At 38.5% G+C, this 15,393-nt stretch overlaps 1 protein-coding gene across 8 annotated transcripts in view; it reads left to right on the forward strand.

Annotated features, from left to right (window-relative positions):
* The window catches only part of PPP2R2C (protein phosphatase 2 regulatory subunit Bgamma), a 207,549-nt gene that overhangs the window by 91,920 nt on the left and 100,236 nt on the right, over positions 1–15,393 (forward strand). For 2 of the 8 annotated variants that reach the window (XM_027814243.2, XM_027814232.2), the window contains exon 2: positions 10,845–10,995. The exons of 5 other annotated variants lie outside the window; for them this stretch is intronic. Coding sequence is in view for 2 of the 3 variants with exons in the window: in XM_027814232.2 (XP_027670033.1) it covers positions 10,947–10,995 (49 nt within the window). In the remaining variant the exon portion in view is untranslated. Of the gene's footprint in view, positions 1–7,929; positions 9,320–10,844; positions 10,996–15,393 lie in introns of those variants that run through there. One more of the 8 variants, XM_027814235.2, reaches the window with a different exon arrangement.

The raw sequence follows: 15,393 nt of genomic DNA on the forward strand, positions 1-15,393 counted from the left end.
ATCTGCATCATAAATATGCAGCAAGGGGGAATCTGTGGCACTCATCTTGTCTGGACAAACTTGGAGGACTTCAAGTAGATGAAAGTCTTAAGCAATTTACTCATAGTGTAAGTAGATCAGACATGAATGGGTTTTGTGTTTATTTAAGCTATGTACTGTAAAAATTTGTAACTGTATTGTATAGTTTGAATGTAGGGCAATAAATCTGTAAACCTTAAGTGCTCTATCTGTCCATTAACTGCCCTTAGATGAGGTAAAGGATGGGTGATGCAAGGGTCAGGAGAGAGAAAAGTGCTTTGTAAAGCGGCTTTGCAGCAAAGATGTTAGGATACTTGTCAACCACCAACTCCAAACAGATTGAGTCTCTTTCTGGTCCTCCCAGCCCCCGCCCCTGTGATCCTGTGCCATAACTGATTCATAATCTATCTTCAGAGATTTTTTTTATGACACTCTCAGTTACTCCTAGCTGAACAGAATTTGAATTGTGTTCAGTTGGTCTCAGCAACACATGTCAGGTATTGCTAAATAATGAGCAGTCACACATGAGAAGGGCAAGAATAGTCACTCTTCCTGTAATCTTAGCCAAATTAATCTTTTACTCTCTGCATGTTTTTCAAAATAGTTTTGTATCTTTAATATTAGTGAAATACTAGCGTATAGGTAGTGTATGAGTATTGCTGTGGAATTGAATACATTTATATTGGAAATGTGTCTTGCTCTGCTTTGCTTTTAATTCATTTTCCACCTATTATTAAATGATAAAGTAAAAAATAAGAGAATTACAGGCAGTGCTATAAATCAATATGTGTCCTGAACTGTAGAACAAGTAATTTTTATAAGGGGGCAAGCCCTTGTATTTGTAATAAATCAAGTTCATTATCTTTTTGAGCTTCCTGATTGAGGTAATTAGTTATGCTGATACAAAGCCATCAGTGAAGACAATGCTTTGTTTTATTGAATCTTAAATTGTTTTGTAAGGGCCATTGGTTATAATCAGCTGCACATTGTAATGTAAATTTGTTTTGTTGGTGAGGAAGTAGTTTTCTCTAACCCAAATTAATACACTAAGCAACTCTCCTGCATTTAGAACAAACTGCCTTTAAGACTGTAACATAGGGAGGTATTTAAAATGCCAGATAGGACATAGCAGGTGGAGTTGGGTAAGGAGTCAATATTAACTGATGCTTGGTGCTGAGGAGAGAGTCATAAAGTTAGCAAGGGCTGCTCCGGACTGTGCAGATGACTGCCTCAGGAAGGCTTGCTGTGTGGTTTTCCCCACTTCTGCAGGTGCTGTGCTAATACCTGCCCGTTCCCACAAAGAGCTCCAGAGAGGTCTGGTTAATGTCAGCTGCAAAACCTTTGGAAACTTGGGAACTGCGTATGCTTTTAGACCTGTAACATACTGCTATTATCTGAGGGGCTTTGGTTTGGAATGTGACTTCTCCCCAGCTAGGCATAAAACGTAGGTCATCGTCAAGCTAAAATTTCTGCTCTTAGGTATGGAAAAGCACGTGTGAAATCAGACTTCTTCCTCCTTTGCTTTAGCTGTAGGTAAGATTAGTCTATTCTGGGGTAGGGTCAAGCACAGCTTATTTTTCAGTATGAAAACATTGTGTGCGTCTGGAATGTGATAGTTTCTCCTCTCTTTTCAGACATCAGTTCTGACCAGTAAGTACTTGGCATTATTTCCACAGAAGTCACCCTTAGTCTGGAATAAATCCATACATTGACAAAAGGCAATGCTTGCTTGCAGAAAAGAAGTTCTGAGGTCTCCGGAGTTGCTTTTTGGCTCTTAGTTGGGTATGTCTATGATCATAAGTAAAACTAAGTAGGATGAACCAAGTAATTTCTGTGTAATTCTAGCTCTCCCCCGCTGATATTTTTGGTTTTATCACTGGTTTATCTGCTGTCCCAGACTGGGCACTCCCAAGAAACATGATGCTTGTGAGCAATATAATTAATTGCTAATTAATCTTCCCTCCCTAAATGAGATGACAGTTCTTGTTCCACAATAAGTGGCTTGTTACTTCTTTAAAGGCTTCCAGTAAGGAAGAAGTTAGAAGTAGTTGAAAATAAATTAAATGGAGTAGGACCTAGCGCTGGTTTCAACCGATTTCTTTTACCATACTTTCCTCTGTTCCATGGACTGTAACCCCAAAATGTTTCCCCCCATCTTTCAGTAGCTGGTTTGCAGTTACCGTGGACGCTACGAATAAAATGAAAATGGATTAAACTGCTCTTCTGTTCAGTGTCCTTTCCATGAAAAGCATCACCCAAAATAAAAATAAAAAAAGAAGCCGATGTTACAATAAAAGAAGTGTATATTATCTTTCCAAATTGCATACACAGAGCTAGCTGTTATACTGGCTGCTTGGTCAGGTATTCTGAGAATGGTTTTAAGTTCTGTTCCATACCAGGAGGTACAGTGTCTTTCTCCATCCTGTACAGGGAGTGTTGGCACCTGACATGAGCAGGCATTAGCCTGAAAGCTGGAAGGGCACAAATATGTTCCTTTTGATGCTGAAGCTGTGATTTTTATTAAGACCTGAAAAGGGAATTTAAATTTGGTTCTTGATTTTTTTTCTCTATATATCTTAATGGCAAAACTTTCACTGATTGAGAACTAATCACAACGTGTTACAGCATCTTGTGAAAATGTAACATTAGAAAAGACCTAATGATCTACTTTGACTAAAACTCATTATATTTAAAGAAAGCAAGATTTTTTTCTGCTTTGGTTTCTATGTAAAGTTCCAATTCAAGGGTAATTATGGATCTCCATATTCTTTTATTTCATATTAGATAACATCCTTTATTTAGGGTTAAAATAAGGGAAATCTTCCCATCAGTTCCTTTGGTCACCTGCTGTGCAAACTAATAATGTTAATCTAAAACAGGAGTGTCAGTCACATTTGAATTCCAGCATAATAGGAAGGAGACAATTAAGAGAGGGAAATTAGCTGCGCTAGTGCTATTTTGTGCTACTCAATTTTAATATCTACAGTCAATCAAATACATCAAGAATGGAAGGTGTGTTTTTAGAGACGTACAGGTTTGTTTACAGGTATATTCTGTGAATTATATTTGTGAAATAATGATGAGACATAACTATTGGTGCTTTTTTTTTTTTAGCTTATGCTGCTATGAGAAATAAGTAGTAACATACAGGGTGAGGATTTGAGAGATTCAGCATAGAAAGAAGGGTAGTTGTGACTAAGTGCAGGTTAACACATGAGCTCTGGCATTTTTTCCTGTTAGTGATGAAACACTGAGCAATTTCACAAGGAAGTTTAAATATGCATTAGAGAAAGACTTTGCATATGCTAGGACAAAGAAAAGACATATTTTTCAGAGATCCTCTATTTCTAAGCATTTTAGCTTTGTCCATAGAAAGAAAACAGGCAGGCTACAAGAATTCCTTTAAAAGGATGAATATTGTCATTTGAAAAGAAAATAGGTACTTGTGACTGTTCACCAGCTGGGTATTAATGCAGCCAATTACTGTGTCCTGCCTTTCAAACATTATTATGTTAGAGCAAGGAAAGAGCCAATATTGTATTTTAAATGACCTTTCTAATGCTATATATACACTTATAGATTTGTGTTATTTGTCTCTTTGATTCGCCAAATGTTTCTTATTTGTGGCTCAAGGCATTTATTTATTGCAAGGCTTCAAGCTGTGGTAAGCAAGGTCATAGATTAAGAATTGATTTCCACAGTTGCTCTAGCATACAAACTAAATTTCTCTTGGTTATAAAAAGTACAGCTGGGCATAAATTCAGCTTTTCAACATTGTCTTGAAAATTAATGTTAAAGCAAATGAGAAAATACTCCTAAGTATGTATTGCATGTTTAATTTAGGCCTTCAGATAAAACCTGAGGAAAGCAAATTGTTTTTACGCTGCAAGCATCTAAGTAGAACCATGCTAGTAATTTTTTGTTGTTGTTGGGGTGGGTTTTTTTGGTTTGGTTTTGTTTTGTTATTACTTTGTCTCTTTTTTTTTTAAATCAGATATTCTGTACAGTTTTTTGCAAATTGTATTTTGGTCAATGTGTTGATTAGTTCTTTGGTTTAGCTATATGCTCCTGGAGTCATTGCTAATTACAATAAGAATGTGGGTTTCAAAATGGAATATAATTTCTCTCCTTTGGAAATAGCTTCATTTCTTGTAGGACTCTCTATCAAAATAGCAGGATTTCTCTATCTCTAATATAAAACACAACGTCTTGTTAAACTGAAAGATTATAGACTGTAAACTGAAAATTCACTAAAATCAAGAAGGTGTGTTTTGGGGTGTTCTTTGTGGCTTGTGGGGTTTTGTTTTTTAAGATGTTCTTAGTATTGATAATGATAGTAGAGCTACAGTGTGTGTATCAATCAATTAGTATAAATGTCAGAGATGTATAACTCTTTGATGAATCTTTCTTGCAATAGAGAGATTCCTAGAAACTATCATAAATTTTAAGTGACAGAAATTGGCTTCTTAGACACATCTTTAAGGAAAATATTTCTGACGCAATACCCTGCTCAGTCCTCTGTTTCTGAACTAGTATGCCTAGAACAGAAACCATAATATGTGATGTATGTTTCCAGATCATAATCACCATCATCATGTGACTTTACAAACATTAGCTTGACCTCTGCTGTTCCTGCATGCATCAGAGCTACTGTTTCTACCATCAGGAGAGGAACCAAATTGCAAAATTATTTTTCTAAGGTAACAGCTTGCTTGATGGGATTTCTTAGTTTGCAGTGCACAGTTCACACTGTATCTTATACCGCTGGCCCACAAGGCAGAGACCAGTGTGTCAAATGTTTTGTGGTACACTGTTAAATAGAGGTTGAGTTGCCAACCCTGTTGCACACTAGTGCATGAAATAACTTCCTTCACAGTGGTCACAATGTGTAAGTGCAGAAAAGGAACTGGAAAGCAGTAGTGCTCTGTGATGAGAGTGATAAAATGGTTTAGCAGGTAAAACAGGTATGGAGTTATTTGAAAACATGTACTTTAAGCAGAAAAAATATATGCAGAAATGAAGTACCTCAGACTTAGAAATCACTCCTCTTTCCAGTTCAGATGGATATTTTGGAGGAATGAAGTTGTTAAATTTATCTGTTGGTACAGATTCTTATCTCCTCCCTGAACTATATTTTGCAGGGTTAGAATACATGGATCTCCTTTCATGGCTGTTCCCAGCAAGTCATTTTGTTAGCACTTGATCTTCAAAATCTTGAGTTGGAGCATATTTTGAAGTGTTGAAAACTGGGGATTTTGTCAGTGTTTAAAATGCCGATAACGAACTTCCTTTTGACTTTCTTGAGATTACCATATGGAGATATTTCAAAAAAATGCATCTTTGTGATAAAATGAGGTGAATCTATTCAACTCGGAGTTTCTCTGAATAATAGAACAATCTCACTGGAAGCCTTGTTAGGAAGGAATTATAATTATCAAGTCTGGTAGTCAGGAAAGCATCTTGTTAGGGTATTACTACACGACTAACTCAAGCATGGTTCTGCCTGACAGAATACAAGATTCTGCCCATTTCCAAAATGTAGATTTCTTTTTTGAAAAGCACTTAAATATGTATGAAGAATCTTGGACTGATTCATTAACTTTGAATAAATTCCAATGACAAATGTGGGAAATGAAGAGAAAGCAAAAATAACTAGTTGAGCAGGACTCCTTGTGTGAGGTTGTCTGCTTGCAGGGGTGTAGGACTACTACAGATATATCACTGGTAATTCGTTGTAGATACACCTGATGGTAAACTTTGAACAAGAGAACCTATTCAGAAATAGATCTGACACCAGCCTCCTCTGTATTCATGTAGGAGTACAGATCTTCAGATTTTTTTCCTAGCTGCCTCATCCCCAGCCCACCCCCCTGCCGAGAGACAGGGCAACAAGATGGAAGAATTAACAATCAGTTTTATTCTGCTTCTGTGATGAGGTTGGTGTAAGAACATAATAGTGCTACAAATCTGGTGGTATTCTACTTTTGGATCCTCCTTGACATCAGATGTTTTCCTAAAAGCTGCAGGCAGTGTCTGCAGTCACCAAATTCTCACACCCAGTCTGTTCTCCACATGGAACCATTCCACAATCACACACAGTGCAGAACATTACAAAATTATGTTTCCAGCAAACAGAACAGAAAAGGCTGGTGAACAGGGAGAGGGAAGCGGTCTCGCCATTTGTGCCCTCTGCCATGTGGTTCGAAGAGAGAAAATAATGGAGGGAGGTGGAGATGAATGATCCCTTGTGTAAGCCACCTGAAAAGACCTTCTGAGATTTATGGACAGGAGTTGGCAGTCTACATCTACGGAAGGTCTGTTTAGCTGCATCCTAGAAGTTTGGGCTTATGTGGAAATGCTGTGAATAATGCTGTTTGAAAAAGTGCACCCACAACATATATTTGGGACTGCTGGGCTGTTTGAGTTAGAAGTGGCTACTGCAGTGACTTTGCCTTCTGTTTGCATTTTAATTCTGGCATCTGTGTTATCTCAGCACTTGATGTGAAATCTGGCAAACTCTATGATCTTTCTGACTAGAAGAATTAAACTTGTAAAGTTCCCTGAAGGTTTGAAGTGTGTAAATATAAATATTCTTATCATACTTTCATTTTTGTGACACAATTTGTGCCTTTTCAAATGTTGTTGTCATAACGTACGTATTCTCCAGTGGTAGTAATCTGTTACTTTAATGGGGATTAATTCTGCAAAATCCAATATCTGCAGCCAGAGGGCTAACCAGATCATTTAGAAAGATCAAGGGACGGCAGCTATTTACATTTGATTGGGCTTTCTCAGACTCAAGGAGGTCAAGAAGATCAGAGATCACCACTGTATCTGTGGCTGGGGATTCTTCCAGTTTGTGGGATTGCATGGCAAGTACATGGATAGCATAAGCAGCTTCTGTGTACTCCACTGTACAGCACCTGGGGTCAGGCACTGGTCTGAAGAAGGCAACTAATAACAGGAATTAATCTATCGCTCTCCTGTCTGCACATCTCCTTGGGAATATGACTCCTTGGCATGTGTTAAAACAGGTAGTGAGGCTTCTTCAACCACTCTGAGGGGAAAAAAATTAAATAATGCGAGTAGTACTTAGTTATGCATTCCTGACTTCAGCTTCTTGCCACGCGCTGCCTTACTCTGACATGGATGGTTCTGTGAAATACCCTTTGACAGAAGTTGTGAACAACTGGTCTTGCTGAGACTCTTCCCAAGCATCTGTCCACGTGTTGTTCTCTCAACACCAGAACTGACAAAGACTTCAGATTACAAAACTTAAATGTGTTCATTCCTGGGTTTTTTCCCTCATAATAGCATTTTCATCAAGGACCAGAGGCCAGCACTAAATGATAGTTTGGTCTCACATGGCTTTACTCTCAGGTGTGATGGTGGAAAATGGGACCTACTGCATGGTATTCCCAGGGGAGAGAACTTGGATGAGCAAGAAGCAAGGGCTGCCAAAATGTGCAACTGTGTCAAAGGAGTCCTGGTACTGTAGGTTTCAAATGCTCTGTAATTTAAAAAGTATCACACTCGTTAGTGTATCCTATCTGTTTAAAAAGAGCTTTAGCTGTACCTCACTCTTCACTGTTTGTCTGCTGTGGAATTTTTCCTTTGTGATAAGGCTAACTTGGAACATTTCAGGCTTTCCTCTCCCTAGTAGAAGGGGTGAACTCACAGTCAACACAGCAAGCGTGAAGCAGCTCTGCATTAAGCATTCCACCTCTGCGGTTACTCTGTTGCTGTGATTAGATTTGAACAGCTCTAGATTTCAGTACTCTGCGTCGCTGGGCTTTCAGTTTTTAATTTTAAAGTTTTCATAGCCAGGGAGGAGAACAGTAGGGGGTTTCATATCCAACCACAGCCCCTTCCCCCCAAAAAAAAAGGTTAAGCTGTGAGTGAAATGCTATTAAAAGCAACACTCATACAGATGCCAAGCAGGAAGATACAGCAAGCATATAATAAAGAACAATTAATTTGCTTCAGAAGGAATGTCTGTGAAATAATAAATTATTTAAAAACAGGTTTCCTTCTGTTTATCTTCTTTTAATCTTAGTTATTTTCTAACTAGGCAATGAAGACTCTGGTTCCACTTAATGTCTTGGTAACCTTGCATTGAAATGCTAGTATTTTACAGCACTGATACCTAATTTTAGCAATCATTATTATGCATAAGTGTCTTGAAATTTGCTACTTTTTACACTTACAGGTTTTGCTGAGGGCACGCAGACTTAATTTAGTTCATTACTATAAGGCAAAATGAGACACTTCATGGATTTTTCATAAGGACACACATTTTTGTTTACGGTTAGATGAACACAATAAGCTGTGTAACACCTATGTCTGAGTAGATGTAGATGTAGGTATTTATGCTGTGCACAGGTTAACTTTTTCTTTTCTCCAGATATGTAGGCATAAAGCATGGATAAAAGTGCAGTGTTTAGTTCTTAGACATTGCACAATGTCCTTTGGTCAGCAGTTACTTTATACAAACTTGATTTCTGTATTACTGTGTGGGAGGATGGTAGCATTCATCATAAATCCCAAGGCTAGAAATTAGAAGATCTGAGCAGATTAAGAAGATCTTTTTAAAGGAAACTTGCAAGAAAAGTTCTTTCATTTGAAAAGCTATGGTTGACTTTCTCAAATTATGGTTGTTTGCTCATCTGACCCATTTGTCCAGTAAAAATAATGCTAAATCCTGTGACATCTTCAGTAGAGCTTTTTTTCATCATGGGAATATAGTATTCATTGCTTCATGGCATTTGCTTTTTATAAACAAGAACTATGATTGATAATGTTCTTGTGAGTATCCTAAACCAGCGTTTGGAACATACATATTTCAGGTGTGAATATGCAGCCAGACCTTGATACTATAACCACTGTGTTCCAGTTATATATTTGGTAAGTATTTTCATATTTTTTAAAAAAAATGTATGGATTTTTTTTAACCAATGGATACTCCATCACTAAAAATCAGCATTATCTTGGATCCTTTCTCAGTCTTCAGTCTTTTGCAAATTGCAGTAGCATACATTCTGAAAAACATGACTGCTGATTTAGAACACCTTCAGTCACTGATGCAAGCTTAAGAAGAAGCATCAGCAGTGTAGGATGGCTATACTACAATTTTCACTCCATGGAAAGTCTGCTCAGTGTTTTGCAGTGCCATGCATTCTCTGTTACATGGCATACGCCTACACTGGCTCAACCAGCGGAAAATCGACAAAAGCATGCAGACGCTGACAGAGATGCTTGAAGAAGTTGAAGAAGTAGAGGTCATCTGGTGTGAAGCTTCTAGGTATGCCCTTCTTTTTATCAACAAAATGACATAGTACTTGAACTATTGATTGTCTTTTACTTGATGTCTGAATACAGATTTTTATTTTTTTTATAATACTTATTGCTTTCTTGTTGATGGGAAGTTGAAGAAGGGAGTTGATCAAAATATGCGGGGCAGTTCATGTTAATACAGAACCTGTCTCCCTTTTCCACCCTCTCAATAAAATGCAGTGGCATGGGACAATTTGAATGCAGTCCTAATGACATGGAAAAGCAAAAAGAGAGGCCACAGACTTGCAAATAAAAATTAATTGTTATTTGCTCATTTGAAACTGGCAAGGAGGCAACCAATACGTTGCTTCATGACTAGCTCTAAGTTACTAATGGTACCTGAACTGTGTTTTATGTATCACATTATTCATGTACTTGATCATCATTCTTTCATCATATTTTATGTTCTTGGCCTGTCTGAGTTCATTTGTGGCAGGGAGAAGCCTCTGTGCTCTTCTTGGATGGCTTTTGGTTTCTGTTTTCCTTTGTTTTAAAAATAATCAGATTGCAAATCTTACACAGGGGGATGCTCATCCTTGATGGAGCTCATCCTTGTTTTGCTGTCTAGACCATGAGCATCTGATATGTGACATTTCTCTACTTGCTGCAAAACTACTCCAGTAACTCCATGCTGTTCTGACTACTTCCCCCCTCCCCGCCCCCCCCCCCCCCCCCCCCAGGCACTAATACATGGATGGTTCCTGACTTATTAGTATCTTTTTTTAGTTCTCTGAGAATTATTTCTTTTTTTTGTCAAAAAGAGAAGGTGGTAAAAACTAGCTACAGTGGAGCAGAGTAATAAGAAAAACAACTAACTATTCAGACTCAGTTTAGGGGAAAGAAATTTTGATTTCTCATTGTCTTTCTCTTAAATAAACCAAGAGGTAGGTTTGTTCTTTAGTCTACACCCATGTTTACACTTTCCTTCTTTATGCTTATCTGCAGATCAAGTCCACTACTAAACAGAGGTGCTCTCTCTGCCTAAAGTTAAAGTGACCCAAGAGTAGTCTTAAAGTGAACCCACATGATATGTGTGCTTTCAGTCTGTATTGTTGTTCGCAACCTGAGTATAATTTGGTTTCACAGTACCCACAGCATGCCAGCAAAGAGCTAATCCTGTACGTGGGCAGTGTATTGTTCCATATTGCCCATTCCTAGTCCTGTCAGGCCATATAAATAACCATGGGTCAGTGCTGGGGCTTCCCCCTCAACATAGTCCTGCGATTTGGGCTGATGCAGCTTCTTTATATGGGGTGGAGGGTTTATACTGTGAGTGGCAGTTGAATTTTCAAGTAAAAAGGAGCTCAGATACCCACTGAAAAGACTGTATTGATATAAGGAGATATTGGATGTAGTGTTAAAGGATTTCTTTAATAGCAGAACTAATTGACACAGTTTTGAAAAGTAGGGGGCTAAAGAGAGAAATTAAATGACTTATCTGTTACATGGCCGAAGTGGATCAATGGCTTTGCTTTTATGTTTTTGTTTGAAAGATAACACCTGCTGGCTGCAGCGTGGGGGGATTCAGCTTCCTTCTGGAGCCTGAGCAAATCACTTGAGGAAGATCTTGCTTTCTGCTGCATCCTGAAGACAACATGGAAGGGGAGAGCATCTATGAAGTTGATTCTGGAGATGGGCTTGGAGGTAAGGATGCCTATCACTTATTTTGTCTTCATCCCAGATGGCCGGTTACAGGGAACCCTTATGACAATGGACCTCGGAAGCCAGAAAAAGCAAATGTGATAAAATGTTTACAGTTCATTGATTGTACTATGTTACTTGACAAGCAGTGAATAAAAATTTTTGAAAACAACTGTGTCCTAGAGGAAGTAGCACACCTAGACACTGCATGTTCTAAATGTTATTTAGTCTGAGATGTCTCAAAGATGATGCAAACGCTAAATATTTACAATAAAAGTAAAGGCATATAGCCTTTTCTGTCTGTCTTTGCTTTTCCTTTTTCTGTCTTTCACATGGTGAGTAACTGTATTGAACGCACTTTCTGTTTTGTTTGTATTTTTTTTTTAGCTGGATTACAGAAAATGGCATGAAATGGTATTGACTCTGTCTTTATACTAGCAACCCATGTGTAGACAGAGACTTTTCATTGACCTAAAATAAAGAGTTAGCTTTATTTTCTTGCTTAGTTACTAACTCTACAGGTGTCCTTTAGCAAATTAGCTAATGTCGTTGCTATGGTTTATCATTTTCATAAAGGGGCAAACAGCTTCTCTGAGAAAGTAATACTACATACATCTACAGGGCTGTTGTTCTTTGCATGTAATACAGGAGACCTTTGACAGAGTTTTTTGTTACATCCATCTGTTTTTAATTCCTGGTTTAACACAGCTTCTTCTGAGAGAAACTAATCAAACACCTTTGTCTAGTTTGAAGAACACCTTGAACTGCCTAGGTCAACTCGCTTTTGAACTCAGAAGTCTAAATATTATGGCAAAGAATGAGTTTCTACATTAGAACATGTTAATAACATAAGTCTTGGTGTGCTGCACATCTGCTTGATGGTTTAGATGTTTTCCTGTGACTGTATTGTAAGCAGGTAGACAGCTTTTTGTCTGAGTGTACTGTGCTTGTGCTAAGATGCCCCCTTTTGTGCTTATTTCTTCCGTAATACTTTTCCTGGACCCTAGCTGTATCAGCAGTACTAGGAGAAACAGTTTCTACTGTCTTTACCACTGAATTTCCTTCTCATTAATGAGTTGCTTTCAGACACTCATCAGCTGGGCTACCATGCAGATATGTATCCTTAAGCAGTTGGAGTTTTTTTAAGACAAAAACCCCCTGGTTGTTCAAGTCACTTTTAAAATTCTTGATAATACTCTCTATGAAATAATTATTTTGTCAAAATAAATCTTGTAACAAGAGCAATATAAGTATTTATGCTGAAATAATGCCTTTCTGCTAGGTGAATGAAGGATAATAAAGTAGCAGCATAGTCTTTGACATTGTAAACATTTGTGTTGCCCTTTCCCAAAGTTTTGGAAACAGCTGGAGCCATCATTATGATTGTTACTCGTTAGGATGCAAAATGGGAAAGTAATCTATCTCAAGCACTAGTATTGGTCTTACCATTGTGTCCTTCACTCACTGAATCTCTGCTGTGGTATGGCATCTTTGTAATGTTTTTCATGCCACTTCGAGCATGGAAAAATTCTTTCAGATATGAAGTTAAAGACAATTTTGTATCCCAGCCCTCCTTGTGTCTGACCTTTGTTGTTATAAGTTACTGACCTTGAATCTACATTTTTCTTATTTATATAGGCAAGACTAAGTGTGTATGATTACACAGAATGGGTAACCACATTTCTGGCTTGTCCTGTTCTCTCTCTTCCTTTTGGATTCTGACTTAAGATAAGATTTTCAGAGCAAATTTACTATTTTTGGGAAGCAGAATAGATTTTCATTGACATAATTTGAATAGAATTACTGGTACAAAATCAGAATCTGGTCTTGTATGTGATAGGGCTGTATTTATAGGAGCATGTTGGTATCTCTAATGTACGTGTTTCTGTGATGCTTTTTTGAACAAAGTGTGCATGCATGAATAATACCAACCACAGAGAGTACCAGTTCACATTTTTCAGGGAACAGGTGATAATCTTTCTGTGTGAATAGCTCGAAAGCAGCTCAAGTAAAAAAAAAAATTCTTGCCTTATCCCTTATAGACAAAACAAAGGTATATCACAACAAACTCGCCAAAAAAATCCCATTCTGAATGTATGAGGAATGGGCAAGAGCTAGCACTTTGTTATGATCAGCCCATCAACCATTCTTAGCTGATGAGTACGGGAAGCGTTGGAAACTCCATGTTTTAAAATCTAGGACAGCTAAAACGTTGAATGTGGCTTTGCTAAGTTTCTTGGATTCTCTTTGTCCTGCTTTTCCTGTTTCCACTTGAGATACAAAAATGACAATTATATGTTGTTTATGGAGCCACACTAGGGAATTTTACAGCTTTATAGAATGTAAACTAAAGAAAAATGTGACTTTAAAATATTTTTAAAAAGATAAATGACATGTATACTTTCTGAGATAGGTACATAGTTCTCAGTAATGTATAACAAAGTCTGTATACACTCTATATATTATAAATCCAGCATACCTTGAGATATGTACATGTCAAGAACAAATGTATGATTAAAATTAGGCTGATGTCTGAATTATGACTTATCAAGATCTGAGACAAAACAGAAACATGCCCATTTTCAGTAACATGGGTAGAATATGTCAAGCAATTTACTAGTAAGATGAAATCACCTCCAAAAAATAAAGTATATTTTGTTAATTCAGGTTCTGGGGTCTCTGATGGAGGAGTTTCCTGAGATCTTAAACTCCCTGTGAGACTGCTTGAGTTGAGGGTCAAAAGACCTTAAGAATTTTGTAGCCATTTCTTGTCAGATCCAAAAAAATAATATTGATAAAAATATTACTCCATAGTTCATTATTTCATTCCTAGAAAATCAGACCACTGTTTTCAGGAATCCGAGTAAGGCTCTTCCCCTCATTTTAATTGCAAAATAATGTTTGGATTTTCATAGGTGTGGGTGGCTTATAGAACTCCTTGATGCCAGTAAAAACTCAGGAATGATGTTTATAGAGATCAAGTAAATTAATTTGATGCTGTGGAGTTTTGTACTTAACTCAGACTTCTTTGATTTAAAAATTAGCCCTAATATTAAAAGCAATGTAGGTAGTTGTGCTGAAGCCTTTGTACCTGGTCTTTTTGACTTAATGTTACTTTATAGCAAGTTTTGAATGCCTCTTAAATGATGCACAGAGAGCAGAGCTGGCTTTTCTCCTGGCCTATAAAGCCAGACTCAGTGGGGGTCATTATTTTGTTATTATGCAGTGAAATAGTCTCCCGAGTACAAGCCACCCCAAACATGGTGGAAAAGAGACAGGACTGTAATTCTTCGCTGTGCAATACACTGAAGACCTGTTATGGCTAACCTAGAACAGAAGGGCACATCTACCTCAAAGCAAAAACTTCATAGCTTCAGTTGCCTAGGAGAGATTTGCGCTCTCCTCATACACAGGAGCTCTGTAGTGGGGTGACCTTGGCTGGCTGCCAGGAGCCCAGCAAGCTGCGCTCTCGCTCCCACTTCTCAGCAGGACAAGATGATGTCTTGCTTCTTGGGAAAGAAAATAAGATGAAAGGATAAGGAGAGGGGCATCACTCATTGGTTACTGTCACAGGTGAAACAGACTAGACTTGAGAAATATTAATTTATTACTAATTAAAAATACAGTAGGTTAGTGACAAAAACCCCAAAACAAAACCCATCTTCTCCTCACCCCCTTTCTTTCCAGACTCAACTTCACTCCTTCCTTCCTAACTTTTCTGCTACCTCTTGCCACCCCTGAGCAGCGCAGAGGGATGGGGAATGAGAGTTACACTCAGTCCATAACATTTCATCTCTCCTGCGCCTTTTCCTCCTGCTCTTCCCCTGCTCCAGTGTGAGGTCCCGCTCAGGGGACACCGTCCTTCATGACCTTTTCCAGCATGGGTCCTTCTCATGGGCTCTTCAAGAACTGTTCCAGTATGGATCCTTTCCACAGGGTACAGTCCCTCAGGCACGTACTGCTTCAATGTGGGTCCCCACAGGCCACAGTTCTTCCCAGAAAACCTGCCTCTGTGTGGGCTCCTCTCCATGGAACCACAACTCCTGCTCGGAGGCTGCCCCAGTGTGGGCTGCCCATCGGCTGCAGTTTCCTTCAGGGCATCTTGACTTGCTCTGGTGTGGGGTCCTCTATGGGCTGCAGGTGGGTATCTCTCCACTGTGGTTCTCCATGGCCTGCAGGAGGACAACCTGCATCACCATGGTCTTTTCCATGAGCTGCAAGGTAACTGCTGCTCTGGTGCCTGGAGCACCTTCTCCCCCTCGTTTTCAGTGACCTTGGTGTCTGCAGGGCTATTTCGCTCAGGTTTTCCCATTCCTGTCTCTCAGCTGCTCTTGTGCAGCTTTTTCACCCTTTCTTAAATATGTTATCACAGAAGTGCCGCTGGCATCACTCATGGGCTCA

This window comes from Falco cherrug, chromosome 1 (assembly GCF_023634085.1).
Source record: "Falco cherrug isolate bFalChe1 chromosome 1, bFalChe1.pri, whole genome shotgun sequence".
Lineage (NCBI taxonomy): Eukaryota > Metazoa > Chordata > Aves > Falconiformes > Falconidae > Falco > Falco cherrug.